General features: G+C 50.4%; 1 protein-coding gene across 1 annotated transcript in view; it reads left to right on the forward strand.

The window, feature by feature from the left end:
• The window catches only part of ARID3B (AT-rich interaction domain 3B), a 57,171-nt gene that overhangs the window by 34,067 nt on the left and 8,879 nt on the right, over positions 1–14,225 (forward strand). The window contains exons 6-8 of the mRNA XM_014956666.1: positions 9,804–9,987; positions 12,811–13,070; positions 13,728–13,985. Coding sequence (XP_014812152.1) covers positions 9,804–9,987; positions 12,811–13,070; positions 13,728–13,985 — 702 coding nt within the window. The remainder of the gene's footprint in view (positions 1–9,803; positions 9,988–12,810; positions 13,071–13,727; positions 13,986–14,225) is intronic.

Here is a 14,225-nt window from a genome sequence, read left to right on the forward strand (position 1 = left end):
CCAGGGGAGGTTCAGGCTGGATATTAGGAACAATGTTTTCCCTGAAAGGGTTCTCAGCCATTGGAATGGGCTGCCCAGGGAGGTGGTTGAGGCCCCATCCCTGGAGGTGTTCAAAAGACGGGTTGATGTAGTGCTGGGAGGTCTGGTTTAGTGATGATGCTCCTTGTTTGTTGTGTGGGTGTCTATTTTTGTCAGTTAGGTTGACGGTTGGACAAGATGATCTTTAAGGTCCCTTCCAACCTAGAAGATTCGGTGATTCTGTGATTCTGGGTTGTCCCTCCTCACGCTGAGCAGGGATGAGCAGCTTCGGTGGCTTCCCTCCATCTCCATTGCTGACCTGCTGTCTTGGGACGAGCTGGGCCTTGATGTCTTGGTGGTCTGGTTTCTCAGAAGCTGGATTTTTAACCTCCTGCTGCGTGAGGAGCGGACAAGTTTGTGGCTCAGGGCATTTTTAAGGGGAGGGGATTCAGCTTTGGTGCCTCCAGCTCTGGGGCCACCAACAGCAGAAGGACATGGAGCTGTTGGTGCAGGACCAGAGGAGGCCCTGGAGATGCTGGGAGGGCTGGAGGACAGGCTGAGAGAGTTGGGGGGGTTCAGCCTGGAGAAGAGAAGGCTCCAGGGAGATCTTGGAGCCCCTTCCAGTCCCTCAAGGGGCTCCAGGAGAGATGGGGAGGGACTCTGGATCAGGGAGGGGAGCCCTAGGAGGGGGGGGAAGAGTTGGACCCTGAAAGAGGGGAGATGGAGCTGAGCTGTGGGGAAGAACTTGTTTGGTGTGAGGGGGGTGAGAGCCTGGCCCAGGTTGCCCAGAGAAGCTGTGGCTGCCCCATCCCTGGAGGGGTTCAAGGGCAGGTTGGAGGGGGCTTGGAGCAACCTGGGCTGGTGGGAGGTGTCCCTGGCCAGGGCAGGGGGTGGCACTGGGTGGGTCCCTTCCAAACCATTCTGTGATTCTCTGGGCACGTTCACTTAAATCAGACTCAGTGTTAGAGATGATGACATCTTCCCACTTCTTTTCAGGTCCTTCTCACCCTGTGAACTTAACCTGAGGCTTAATTTTGATTCCATCTTCTATTTATTTTTTTTTTGTGTGAGCAATAGAAGGGGTCGGTAAGATGAACAGTAGAAAAGTGTCCCCAGATAGCGAAGGGCAGCTAGTGACATGACTCTTAGAGCCACCAGTCATCGAGCTGATGATGGTGTTCCACCAGTGCTGGCCCAGGAGGGAGTCAGAGCCGTGGGAGAGGTTTCACCCCCCTGGCAGGAGCAGTGTTCGTGCGAGACGTTCCTCTTGAGAAGAGGTTTTGGTGGGGCAGAGATCTGACTGCGTGCCCCGGCGCGGTAGGAAGGGGCTGCTTTTCAAGGGAAGCTGTTTTGTTCATTTGAAGGACTTGCCTTTGTGAAGAGCTCATAAAACGTCTCCTGATTGTACAGCTCTACTCGTTTCGTTCAAGGTTTCTGCCTGACCTTGCTTTTCCCAGATGGCTTGACCATTCTGCTGGGTTTTATGTGTATATACATAGAAGGGGCTTTGTACGTCCGACCAAGTGGTTTTAATGTTTTCCTGCTGTTGTCTGCTCTGCCTGTGCATTTTAGATGTGGAAATGCAACAAATCCAAGGGATTGACAAAAGCATTTACCGGTGGATTCTTTTATCTATAGGCCAAATGGTGTTTATGAAGTGTTTATCCGGGGAACGCGCTTCTTTCTGCTACTGATCTCAGTTTTTGCAGCTTTCTTCTTTTTTTTGATCCTCTGGGAGATCAAAGAAGAAGATCCTCTGGGAGATGAGGAGTTTTGCTTCCAAATTAAGCAATATAGTTCTCTAAATGAGACACGGATAGACATCACTCCTCAGCCTCCTTTTTTTGTGCTGCCTACTGGATGCTGAGCCACGGCAAACACATCCCAGAAGAGCAGGTGATGTTCCTCAGCAGGGAATTCTCCCTCAAGGCGCTGCAAAGCTCTGCTCTGGATGGGCCAAATCAACCAGGCAAAGTCCTCGTCCCCATTAGCTGCACAAAAATCCAAGGATCTACATTTTTGCTTCTTACACCTCCTTCAAAGAAAGTCTTCAGTGAACCTTTCTGACTTTAGACTCCAGAAAAACTGTCCCTAGTGTCTTGTACAAACGGTGAGCGATGGGGATCCCCGTTAGCTGTGCAAAAATCCAAGGATCTACATTTTTGCTTCTTAAACCTCCTTCAAAGAACCTCTTCAGTGAACCTTTCTGACTTTAGACTCCAGAAAAACTGTCCCTAGTGTCTTGTACAAACGGTGAGCGATGGGGATCAGCGAGATATTTTAGGCTTTCTCTTTTATATTGGTAGAAAGAATGACTTTTCCTTGAGTTTTAGGGGGAACTGGCATTCTGGGTTTACATTCCTTTCTACTCTTTGAGTGCTTCGAGCCTTTCAGAACAGAGAACCCCACCACTCCATGTTCTTAAACACTTTTAAGTGATGCAAGGATAAAATCAGGGCACAAAGCAAAGGGTTTGGGATCTCTTTTTGTGTGGGGAGTGTCTTCCTCATCAGCCTTAGGTGCCAGGTGAATAAAAGCCTTCACCACATATGTAAGATAGGGTTTTTTGGGGTTTTTTTTCCTCTAGTTTGGAAAAAGCCTGGAAGTTTCCCCTTGGAAAGATTTGTAAAAAAAATCTTTTCTGGGAAAATCGCCAGCACAGTCAATTTTTCAGTCCAAATAATTAATAGCCCTGGCTTTTAAACAGCTGAAAAAAGGGTGCTTTAGAGTGAAGATTGCTTTAGCTCCCAAGAAAATTCCTGTTGGAAGCTGCAGTTGTTGTTAATGGGAGAGTAGTATTAGGAGTTGACTTGGTTCTGGCTCACAGGAGCCTTGTTTTACATGTAGCCGGCATGGAGAACGTTTGAGAAGCTGAAATGCTTTGTTATGAAGTGAGTTGGCATTGGACAGGGTGCAAAAGGTGTTAATTTGAAGTGATTAGGGGCTCGTTTTGCTTTGTGTGAACCTTTCTGTAGCTTATTCATCATCAGGGATTGTCAGCTGAGGATCTCCGCAGCCCAGGTGCTCCTCCCTAGGTGCACAGAATTGAGTGATGGAATCAAAGGGGGGTTTTCTCCTCACTTTCCCTGCTTGTTTTGCTTTGCATGAACCTTTCTGTAGCTTATTCATCTGACCCCTGTCTGCTCCAGGGATTGTCAGCTGAGGATCTCTGCAGCCCAGGTGCTCCTCCCTGGGTGCACAGAATGGAGTGATGGAGTCAAAGGGGGGTTTTCTCCTCACTTTCCCTGAAAATTGAGATGTTAAATTGTCTTTTTTTCTCCAGCATCTCAAAGACTCAATGTTTGTGTCTCAAATCCTGGCCTTAGAATCATAGAATCATTGTAGAATGGGTTGGGTGGGAAGGGACCTTAAAGACCATCCAGTCCCACCCCCTGCCCTGGGCAGGGACACCTCCCACCACACCAGGTTGCTCCAAGCTCCCTCCAACCTGGCCTTGAACCCCTCCAGGGATGGGGCAGCCACAGCTTCTCGGGGCAACCTGGGCCAGGCTCTCACCACCTTCACACCAAAGAAGTTCTTCCCCACATCTCAGCTCCATCTCCCCTCTTCCAATTTGAAGCCATTACCCCTCATCTTCTTGAGCTCTTTCTCATATTGGTTCTTCTTCTTTGCTATGGATCTTCTTGACCTTCAGTTTCAATAGCACATCTTTCAAATGACGAAGGAACTTCTGCGCTCAAACAGCGGAGGTGGCTCGACGTTGAAGAGATGACCCTGGAGATACCCAGGTGGATGGAAGAAGGTGGAATTAAGGCATTAAGATGCTCCAATTTTAGACTTTGTGCGACCTGCCTGTCCAAGTTGCCCTTGTTTTTCTGCATTGCCTTCTGTACTTCTCCCTCTCTTTACCTAGAGAAGAGTTTGTCCACTTGGCTCAGAGGTCAGACGCGTGGAAGCCCACCACCGCTTCAGCATCTGGTGAAGAAATGGGTGTTAGGAAATATATTGGGCCCGGCTGTGGCAGCCGAAGGGTGGGGTTGTAGTTGAGTTGGGTAGAAGAGAGCTAATATTAAGATGCTCCAATTTTAGACTTTGTGCGACCTGCCTGTCCAAGTTGCCCTTGTTTTTCTGCATTGCCTTCTGTACTTCTCCCTCTCTTTACCTAGAGAAGAGTTTGTCCACTTGGCTCAGAGGTCAGACGCGTGGAAGCCCACCACCGCTTCAGCATCTGGTGAAGAAATGGGTGTTAGGAAATATATTGGGCCCGGCTGTGGCAGCCGAAGGGTGGGGTTGTAGTTGAGTTGGGTAGAAGAGAGCTAATCTCTGCGGGATCTTGCTCTGGAGGAGCAGCCTCTGTGGGGAAGGCTAATGTGGTTGGAGCTTTGGCTAATACCGGCGGGGCCCCGGTAGCCAGTTGGGTTGCCTCCGGTCCAGCAGCCGAAATCTGATAAGGGGCCGCTGTCAGCCTCACAGCTTATTGAGGAGGGAAGCAGGAGCTGATGGCGTTTGGAGGGGTGCAGATAAGAAGCTGGCCTCCTGTCAAATGGAGCATGATTAATTACCCTCTCTCCTGGCTCCCGCTTTGATAGCGGTGTCTAACGGGCCACGGGTCGGGTGGTGACATTCCCCTCGGGAGGTGACAATGCCCACTGTGGAAATGCCATGGGTAGGGGGAGATTAGATCAGCCGTGGCACTGCCAGAGGTTGTTTCCCTTCTTCAGACCTTGCCTTTTTTTATTATTATTATTTATTTTAAGGTTGAACGATTGGGACGGACTCCACAAATAAAACTTTCAGGGCAGGTTGGCGTGAAGCCGCCCAGGGTTTGTCCTGGGAGTGGAGTTCAAGCAAACTGGGAATGAGGAATTCAAGCAAACTGGGAAGGAGACAGGGCAGGGTTCGAGTGGGTTGGCTTCGTTCCTGCGCTGCTGGTTTGCTGTTGAACTGATTTATTTATTTTTTTCCACCCGTTTATCCTGGGAGATCATTCACCCCAAGTGGTGACTCTCTCCCCCTTCAAAGAAACACGAAGATCTCTTCAAGGCTTGGCTCAAATTCATGTTAAATCCCTGTGGACTTCCCCAGTTTCCCGGAGAAAAACCTCATCCTTTTGGCTGTTTGATGCCGTTTCTCTTCTGAATTTATTTAGAGTGGAAGCTGGAAAGAGCAGCTCTTTCATTACCTGTACAGATTGTGGCTTAAAAATGCCTTTTTTTTCACCCCAGAGCGTGCTTTATTGCGCTTTGGATAAAAAAAGAAAAAAGTGTTTGGGATTCTCACCTCCTTTTGTTCCTTAGTGGAAAAAAAAAATATAAAAAAAGGATGTTTCTGCAAGTAAATTGGATAGGGTTAAAAAATGGGAGGTGGTTGAAAAATTAGTGCTCCGGGCTGGGTGTAATTAACTGTTCTTTGTGCCTTGCGTGCAGGACAAGTCACGGCTTAGACTCCTTGAGGTGGGGGAGCTCCCTGAGGTGGGCAAGGGAGAGGAGAAGAGAGAGTGGCCCCTTGGGAGGGGATCCCCAGCGTGGAGGACTTGCCCAGCCAAGCCAATCCCCACAAAATGAGGAGGGGGGACTTCTTTTCCATGCTGAAGACCAGTCTTAGGAGCGGTTTGCCTTGTTTCTGTCTTCAGAATTGGGTGTAAACCTAAAAAAGCCCACCTTGGGCAGCGTGTTTGGGTGGGGTAAGGAAGAGGATGGTCTGAGGCTTAAGGTTCCTTTCAAGGACCTGGGTGGGAGACCCCCCAGCGCTGAGCGAGTTGGGCCGCAGGAGCAGAGCCAGCACCCCCAAGACACTGATTCCTTGCTAATAGATATAAAAATGGGCATTCTGAGATTATCTGGGGTTTCACAGCTTCCTGGGACCCTTCTAAAATTGCTCTTGAAGGGTGAAAATCAAACAGTTGCTCCTCCTGCCTCTCCAGCAGAGGGGACATAGGGGACATTCAAGCCCATCCAATATAAGCCCTTCAGGCTTCTGTTACATCTGCCTGAAACAGAAGAGGCTTTTGAGGGGGGTGAAACAGCTTGGCAGGGGGGGCTGCTTGTTTCCCTCCGAGCACAGAGACGTTTAATAGCTACAGTCAGGCTTCCTTCAGGGAAAAAAAAAACCTCTTTCTTGCAGAATTTTCAATTGCAGTTAGAGCTGTCTTGAGAAAACCAGGAGCCCATGGGCTCTGGGATGGTTTTCCTCCTTTTCCTTCTAAGTATCATTCTTGAGGGGGTTTGTTTTGTCTTCTCTTCATAGCCCTTCTACTTAGCAAAGGGGTTGGCAGGTTGTTTGGAGTTTATCATTCTTGAGGGTTTTTTTTTGTCCTCTTTTCATAGCCCTTCTACTTAGCAAAGGGGTTGGCAGGTTGTTTGGAGTCTTACAGCCTCTTGTACTCCCACCTTGGGTCTTCAGTAGCAGGAGTTTGTCTTCCTGAGGTCTCCCATCCTCATCAACTATCCATCATCCTTTTTCCAGTACAGCCAGACTCCTTCTCCCCGTTGCCTTTGGCCAATTCCTTGCAGGAATGGCTTGTCCTTGTGTAGCCGGGGTTCTACAACGAGGAAGAGAAGTTGTTTACCAAGAAAACTAGGAGAGGAGCCCTTCATCTTCCTCCTCCTCCAGTCCTACAAGGCTTCTTGTAGCAAGCGCGCTACGTAGGGCATTTTGGGGAGACAGCAGAATAGAGAGGCTTGAAAGTACAGTAAAATGAGTTTGCCATCAAAAGGCAACAAGTCTTACGCCGTGCCCCCGGCTGCTGACCTTTCCCTCTGGAATTCTCCCCTCTGACCTCCGGATCATTAATCCTGATGCTGCCAGATGACAGTAATCCATCATGGCCCCTTGACAAGCCTCGCAGCCGCCTGTGAAAGGATCCGGCTCGGCTTCAGCATCCAAATCGTCCCATGATACTCGTTTTTCAGCTTTTCCTGTTGGGATTGCTGGGGGGGGTTTCCAATAAAGACTTTATCCCCTCGTTTTTTCCTCGGAGAGAGAGGAGAAGGGCAACGGGAGCAGCTTTTCTGGGGCTTCCCAACTCCTGTGAAACATCCAGAGCCCTGGCTCGCTTGGAAAAATATAATTTCCCAGGTCCAAACCCCAAATTCCTCTTTGCCAGCTCCGGGGGATATTCCTTGGAGCAAAGTCGAGGAGCAGGAGGAAAATGATTGCACCTCCGTGCCCAAGGGATAGGGAGATGGAAGTAGTTTTCTCCCTGCTGGAAAGTGTCTCCGTGTACATAAAGAAATCTTAAGAGGAAAAAGAAAAAAAAAAATTATTGGCTTAGTTTATAAAGCTATTAATTAGATTTCAGGGCATTTTGGTCCCTGGGTCTTGTTTAAAGGCAAACTTGAGGAAGAGAAGGTGTTGGTGGGGTGGTAAGGTGGGGCAGGAGGTCAGGACTGATGGTTCTTTGTGCCCCAGCTCTGAGCAGGCTCCCTGGAAAATAGATTTAAGCCTTCATTTCCCCCTGATATAGATAGTATTTGTCCCTTTCACAGGAGCATTTGGCTAAATACACTTGTGTGCCTTTCCAAATGCTGAGGTGGGAGAATCTAGGGGGGAGTGAAACTCTGTTTAGGAGAAAAGCAATATATTAAAAAAAGTAGATATTTCCTTCTACTGTTTGTCTGAGAAGTAGATATTTCCTTCTACTGTCTGTCTACTGTTTGTAGCCGTGACCCTTCCCTTTCACTCCCCACCTGGTCACTGTCTGAGGAGACCAAAGTCCCTTCTGGAGGAGTTAATGCCATTCCCTCCATTGGATTTGGGGACAAGTTGGGTGGCACGGAGTCGTGGAGGAGATGGGGAGAAGAAGGGTCTTCATCCCACCGCTTAGGACACCCCGACTTTCATGGCTGCAAGGGCAGAAATGCCAAACTGTTAATGAAGGGGCGTTTTGGGGTGGAAAAACCCACTCCTGCCTGTTTCTAGAGACCGCCAGGATAAATCTTTCCTGGCTTTTCATTGGGAGCAGGGCTGAGCTCAGCTGATGGACAACTTCAGGCTGGTGACACCATCCCTCCCAGCCCTCTGTGTGTCCAAAAGGGCGCCCTTTAGCGCATTTTTAATCCTGCCAAAAACACCGGGGAGGTGAAATGGTGGCGGAGTTAAAAATGGAGCAAACTGGAGATTCCATTTCCAAAGGCTGGGACCAGCTCAGGACAGCTGGGATGGATGGATGGATGGATGGATGGAGTTTAACCAGTTTGGTTAAACCAGTCTCTTATCTCCGCTCCCGGAGGGAACCGGCGACTCGGAAAATGCAGGAAGAGGATCTGATGCAGTTGGTGAAATTACTGCTTTGCTGGGTTTTTGTGTGGTGGACAGGGAAGGGGTTGTTTAGACAAGGAAAAGAGGATGTGATGGATATAAAATGCTGGAGCGTGCAGCCCGAGCCTGATCAGGTTGCTCTTTAATGTTTTCTTACGGTGTAAGAGTTGGGAACTCGGTAAAGTCGAAGGCCATCCTTTTAAAGCTGAAAAAAGTTTACTTTTTTCTATCTCACATCTCATTAACCCGTGGGAATGGGTAATTGGGAACCCGTGAGCTAATGCGTAACAGGCTTCGAAAAGAAAAGAGAGAGTTAAAAAAAAAAATTACACTTAGATGTATAATGAGGACATCTGCAGAGCTGAGCTGAGCTCCTTTTCACTAAACGGAATAAAACCCATTTATAAGGGCCATAAACCGCCGCGCTCGGGGGCATTAACCCCATGGCTGGCTGATGGGCGGTGGCAGGAGTCTCCCCTGTGGGTTGGGGATCCCATAATTGTCCATTACAGCCCTTGGCAGGCTTTTCCTGGAAAAGCTGGGGCCGACCATTGTGGGAGAGAGGATACTGCCCTGGGATGGACACCTCTTTGATCCAGGACAGTATTTCCTATGCCAAAGAAAAGGTTTGCTACATCAGCGTTATTTCCCCCACCACCACCACAACAACCTTCCTCTCCTCGCCCTAAATCTCATTAGTTTGACCTTTTTCAAAGTGCTTTATCGCTTGGAAGTGCTGCTCAGAGGGCACTCTCGGGTTAAAAATCTGATTTTTAACCCAGAAGGTGATGAAATGGAACAGGGAGGGTAGACCTGTTTCCCCGTCCACCTGCCCCCTGTCCGTCCTCAGGAGGATGGAGCTGCACCTTGGTTTGGGTACCAAAAAAAGTTGCTTGGATGCTTGGTGCTTTGAGGATGTGGTGACTGCAACTGGTGGTGGGGGGAACACACTGATGCTCCATCACTTGTCTCGTTTATTCACCATTAACACCATTCCTCTGGCTCCCTGGCACCAGTTTGTGCTCTGGGTGCAGCCCCTTCCTTCAGGGAGAAGGGGTGGGAGGGTGAAAATGCTTTGTGAGGGCAGGAGGAGATACATATAGATATAGATATTTCACAAAATCAGATCCTTGGGAGCAAGGGAGCTGAATCCCAGCGTGCGAGCAGCTTCCTGCCCGCTCAGCCCCTTCCTGAGCTCAAGTGGAGCAGCTTTTTATCTGAGGTTGCTCCGGGAGCTCATAAAAGATGATTCCTCTGGGCAGCTTCCCAGATCGCTCCCCACTTCCCTTCTTTCTCTTTTAGAAGTCGCTCTTGGCTGCGGGTCGTTATTTGGCCTGATAATTGCTTTTTGCTTCCAGGAAAGGAGTTTCCCATGAAAAGGACGTGCCGCGTAGCTCCGCTTCTCTGGCTCATTTACTCGCCCAGAAAGGCCTCAAATCAGGCTACAAATAAGTCTCCTGAATTTTCCTATTAGCAAGAAGATGGATATCCAACCCCAACCCGCCGGTTTTCTTGGCCTTGTTTTCTCTCTGACTTTTCTCTTTCCTTCCCCCCCCCGGCCGTAGGGACTCCCATCAATCGGATCCCCATCATGGCAAAGCAGATCCTGGACCTCTACATGCTCTACAAGCTGGTGACGGAGAAGGGAGGGCTGGTGGAAATCATCAACAAGAAAATCTGGCGAGAGATCACCAAAGGCCTTAACCTGCCCACCTCCATCACCAGTGCCGCCTTCACGCTTCGAACCCAGTAAGTCTTAAGAGGGTTGGATGCCAACCTGAACTGGGAATTGGCCAAGCAGGGACTGGGGTGGAAAAACCAAGACCAAATGTGGTCAGAGAGGAGCTGATGAATTGCTTTCTTTATCCCTCTCACCCAAGGGTTGCTGTTTTTCTATTCCTTCTCCCCTTCTTTTTCAGAGCAGGGATCCTTCCTGGTAGGGTTTGAGGAACCCACCACAATTTGTTGTCCTTCAGACAATTCTTCTCTCACCCAATGACCCCTCCCCACCCGGGAAGGGGAATTGGGGAAAACCAAGGGAACACGAGGGTTGAAATAGATTTCATAGGATAAGACTAAATAATTAACAGGAATAACACTAAAGAACCAGTGTTGATCTTAGTATTGATATGAAAGGATTATACTCGGCCCATTCCATCCCAGGGAGCAGGGACAGCCAGCATGGGACACTGTGACTTCAGGAGGAAGGGAAGGGCTCAGGGCTCCAGCACCAAAGCAAGGAGTTCTCGGGATCCCAGCCATCGAGGGAGAGAGAAACTCCCCAGAAAAGTTTCTAATTTATACTGAGTGTGTCATTCATGGTGTGAAATAACCCTGGTGGCAGCTTGGGTCAAGTGCCCAGTTCTCGCTCCTCCTCATCCTCGCACCTGGGGAGCTGGAAAACACCAAGACCTTGAATCCTGCACAGAATATCTGGCTGTAAAGTAAATATTTTCACAAATTCGGATGCTGGAGTGTCAGAATCACAGAATCTTCTAGGTTGGAAGGGACCTTAAAGATCATCTTGTCCAACCGTCAACCTGACAAAAATAGACACCCACACAACAAACAAGGAGCATCATCACTAAACCAGACCTCCCAGCACCACATCAACCCGTCTTTTGAACACCTCCAGGGATGGGGCCTCAACCCCCTCCCTGGGCAGCCCATTCCAAGGGCTGAGAACCCTTTCAGTGAAAAAATTTTTCCTAATATCCAGCCTGAACCTCCCCTGGCACAACTTGAGGCCATTTCCTCTTGTCCTGTCGCTGTGACTTGAGAGAAGAGACCGACCCCCACCTCTCTACACCCTCCTTTCAGGGAGTTGTAGAGAGCAAGAAGGTCTCCCCTCAGCCTCCTCTTCTCCAGGCTGAACACCCCCAGCTCCCTCAGCCTCTCCTCACAAGACTTGTGCTCCAGACCCCTCACCATCTTTGTCGCCCTTCTCTGGACCCGCTCCAGCCCCTCAATGTCTTTTTTGTGGTGAGGGGCCCAGAACTGGACACAGCCCTCGAGGTGAGGCCTCACCAGTGCCCAGTACAGGGGGACGATCACCTCTCGGGCCCTACTCCCCACGCTGTTCCTGACACAGGCCAGGATGCTGGTGGCCTTCTTGGCCACCTGGGCACACTGCTGGCTCCTGTTCAGCCAGTCTAATGTTCAGTCTTCTAAAAGCGCAGTTTTCCCAAGCATTTGAGGAGAAATTAGTCCTGGGTCGTTCAACCCAGGAACTTTTCTCTTTCCCCTTCCATCCCAGCACTATGGTGCCATGGCCTGGGTCGCTGAGCTCCATGCCTCCCTCCACCTTCTGCCTCTCCTGCCTTTTCAGAGCCACAATTCCTCAGGGCGAGGAGACTCTGTCTCCAAAAAGTCCTTGGCACAGGGGAGGAGGCATCAAGTAGGAACTTGATCATTTCACATCTTGCTATCACCACTAAACGGTGGAAACTTGCATTTAGCACCTACTTATTGTCAGGGTTGTTTTTCCGACCTCAGGTTGATTGGGCAAGCGAAACAGAAAAGACAAAAAAAAGGAAGAAAAAGCAGAATAAGCAGAGAATGGTTAAAGTAAACCTACTTTAAAATTTAAGCAAGGGAGGGAGAGGCTGCGCTTTAGCGACTTGAGCGCTGGGAATCCACACCCGGCTCTTCTACAAACTGGGTTTACTGGAAAGTTATTAGAGCCCCTGAGTCCCAGAGAGGGGAAACTCCTTGCTATTTTGACCTATTTAGCCTTTGGTACCATCAGGCTGTCTCCCCCAAACGTGCCCTCCGACAGGGGTGGTGCTGCCCCACACAAGTGGCTTGGACACGGGTAATTCCTCAAAATCCCTCGCGTTAAGCGTTGAGAGTCCAAGATCTTAATTCTTGGCCTTTTTAGATGGTATCTCAGTTGTAAAAGGAATTGTGAATGATTCTTTTCCACCCTTGTGGGTTAAATAGTAGGTAACTACGTGCTTCCCTGGAAATATTGAGTTAATTCAGTTTCTTTGAGAGCCCTGGGCTTCACACCCGGGCTGCACGATGCTCCTCTATCAGACCAAGTGCAGACAGAGACTCCAAATCTGCAGAGGACCTCTCTCTGAAACCTTCCTGAATGCAATGCTTGTAATCATAGAATCATAGAATGGTTTGGGTTGGAAAGGACCTCAAAGATCATCGAGTTCCAACCCCCCTGCCCTGGGCAGGGACACCTCCCACCAGACCAGGTTGCTCAAGGCCCCATCCAGCCTGGCCTTGAACCCCTCCAGGGATGGGGCAGCCACAGCTTCTCTGGGCAACCTGTTCCAGTGTCTCACCACCCTCAGAGTAAAAAATTTCTTCCTGAGATCTAATCTGAATCTTTTTTCTTCCAATTTAAAACCGTTTCCCCTTGTCCTGTCATTACCCTTCCTGGCAAAGAGTCCTTCTCCAGCTCTTCTATAGGCACCCTTCAGGTATTGAAAGGCCGCTAAAAGGTCTCCCTGGAGCCTCCTCTTCTCCAGGCTGAACAACCCCAGCTCCCTCAGCCTGTAATTTCATGTTCTATGGAGAAAACCTGCCTGAGTTCCCCCGTTTTCACCCCTCTCCCAGGTACATGAAGTACCTCTACGCCTACGAATGCGAGAAGAAGTCCCTCAGTTCTCCTGCCGAGCTCCAGGCCGCCATCGATGGCAACAGACGGGAGGGCAGGCGGCCCAGCTACAGCTCCTCCTTGTTCAGCTACTCGCCCACCACCACAGGACCTCCTTCCCTCCTCTCTCCCCCGAAGATCCGCTTCCCCATCATCGGGGTGGCCCCGGGCAGTGGGACCAGCAACCCTCGGGTGTCTCCAGCGGCGGCGGTCAGAAAAGGTGCGTGGGGGTGGCTGGGTTAAGAGGTACAGGCACCAAAACGTAATTCTTTATCCATTTTCTTCACCCAGACTAGTTGGGATTTGAGAGTGGTGGGACTTGGGTGGCTCCAGGGTTTGTAGAATGTTCCACCAGTGGTTTAAACCTTTACGTGATACTGGGGGGGAGTCCAACGGAGGTTATGAGGATGATGAGGGAGTGGAGCATCTCTCTGCTGAGGAAAGGTTGAGGGACCTGGGGCTGTTCAGCTGGAGAAGAGCAAAAAGAGGGGATCTCATCGATGTTGAGCAATATCTAAAGGGTGGGTGGCAAGGGGATGGGGCCAGGCTCTTCTCAGTGGTGCCCGGGGACAGGACAAGGGGCAACAGGCACAAACTGGAACATGGGAAGGTCTGTCTAAACGTGAGGAGGAGCTTCTTTCCTGTGAGGGTGGCAGAGCCCTGGCAGGGGCTGCCCAGGGAGGTGGTGGAGTCTCCTTCTCTGGAGACATTCAGACCCCACCTGGACACGTTCCTGTGGGACCTGCTCTGGGTGGACCTGCTCTGGCTGGAGGTTGGAGGAGATGATCTCCAGGGGTCCCTTCCAACCCCATATCGCTCTGGGATTCTGTGCTCAGAAGGGCTGTGGGAGGGATTAAGCGACTCGTTTCTGTTCCAGGTGAAGGTGTGCCCTTGACTGTGTCTATGCCAAACCGTATCGCCGTGCCAGTGACCTTGGCCAGCCAACAGGCAACCGTGGCAGCAAGAACGGCCACCCTGGAGCAGCTGAGGGAGAGACTGGAGTCGGGAGAGCCTCCGGAGAAGAAGGTCTCGCGGATGACGGAGGAGGAGCAGCGGCTCGTCCAGCAGGCTCTTCAGCGCAACCTCTTCAGCGTGGCACGACAGATCCCCATGAAGATCAAAATCAACGGCAAGGGTGAGCCAGCACCTCCGGGGACACAACGGGGCTGGGCAGGGGGTACAGACCTGGACAGGCTGGAGAGGTGGGCCCAGGTGAACCTCATGAGGTTCAACAAGAGCAAATGCAAGGTTCTGCACCTGGGCCGGAACAATCCTGGCCACCAATACAAACTGGGGGGTGAGGGATTGGAAAGCAGCCCTGAGGAAAGGGACTTGGGGGTGCTGGTGGATGAGAAGCTGGACATGAGCAGGCAGT

The sequence above is a fragment of the Calidris pugnax genome, unplaced genomic scaffold, assembly GCF_001431845.1.
Source record: "Calidris pugnax isolate Ruff unplaced genomic scaffold, ASM143184v1 scaffold265, whole genome shotgun sequence".
NCBI classification, from domain to species: Eukaryota; Metazoa; Chordata; class Aves; order Charadriiformes; family Scolopacidae; genus Calidris; species Calidris pugnax.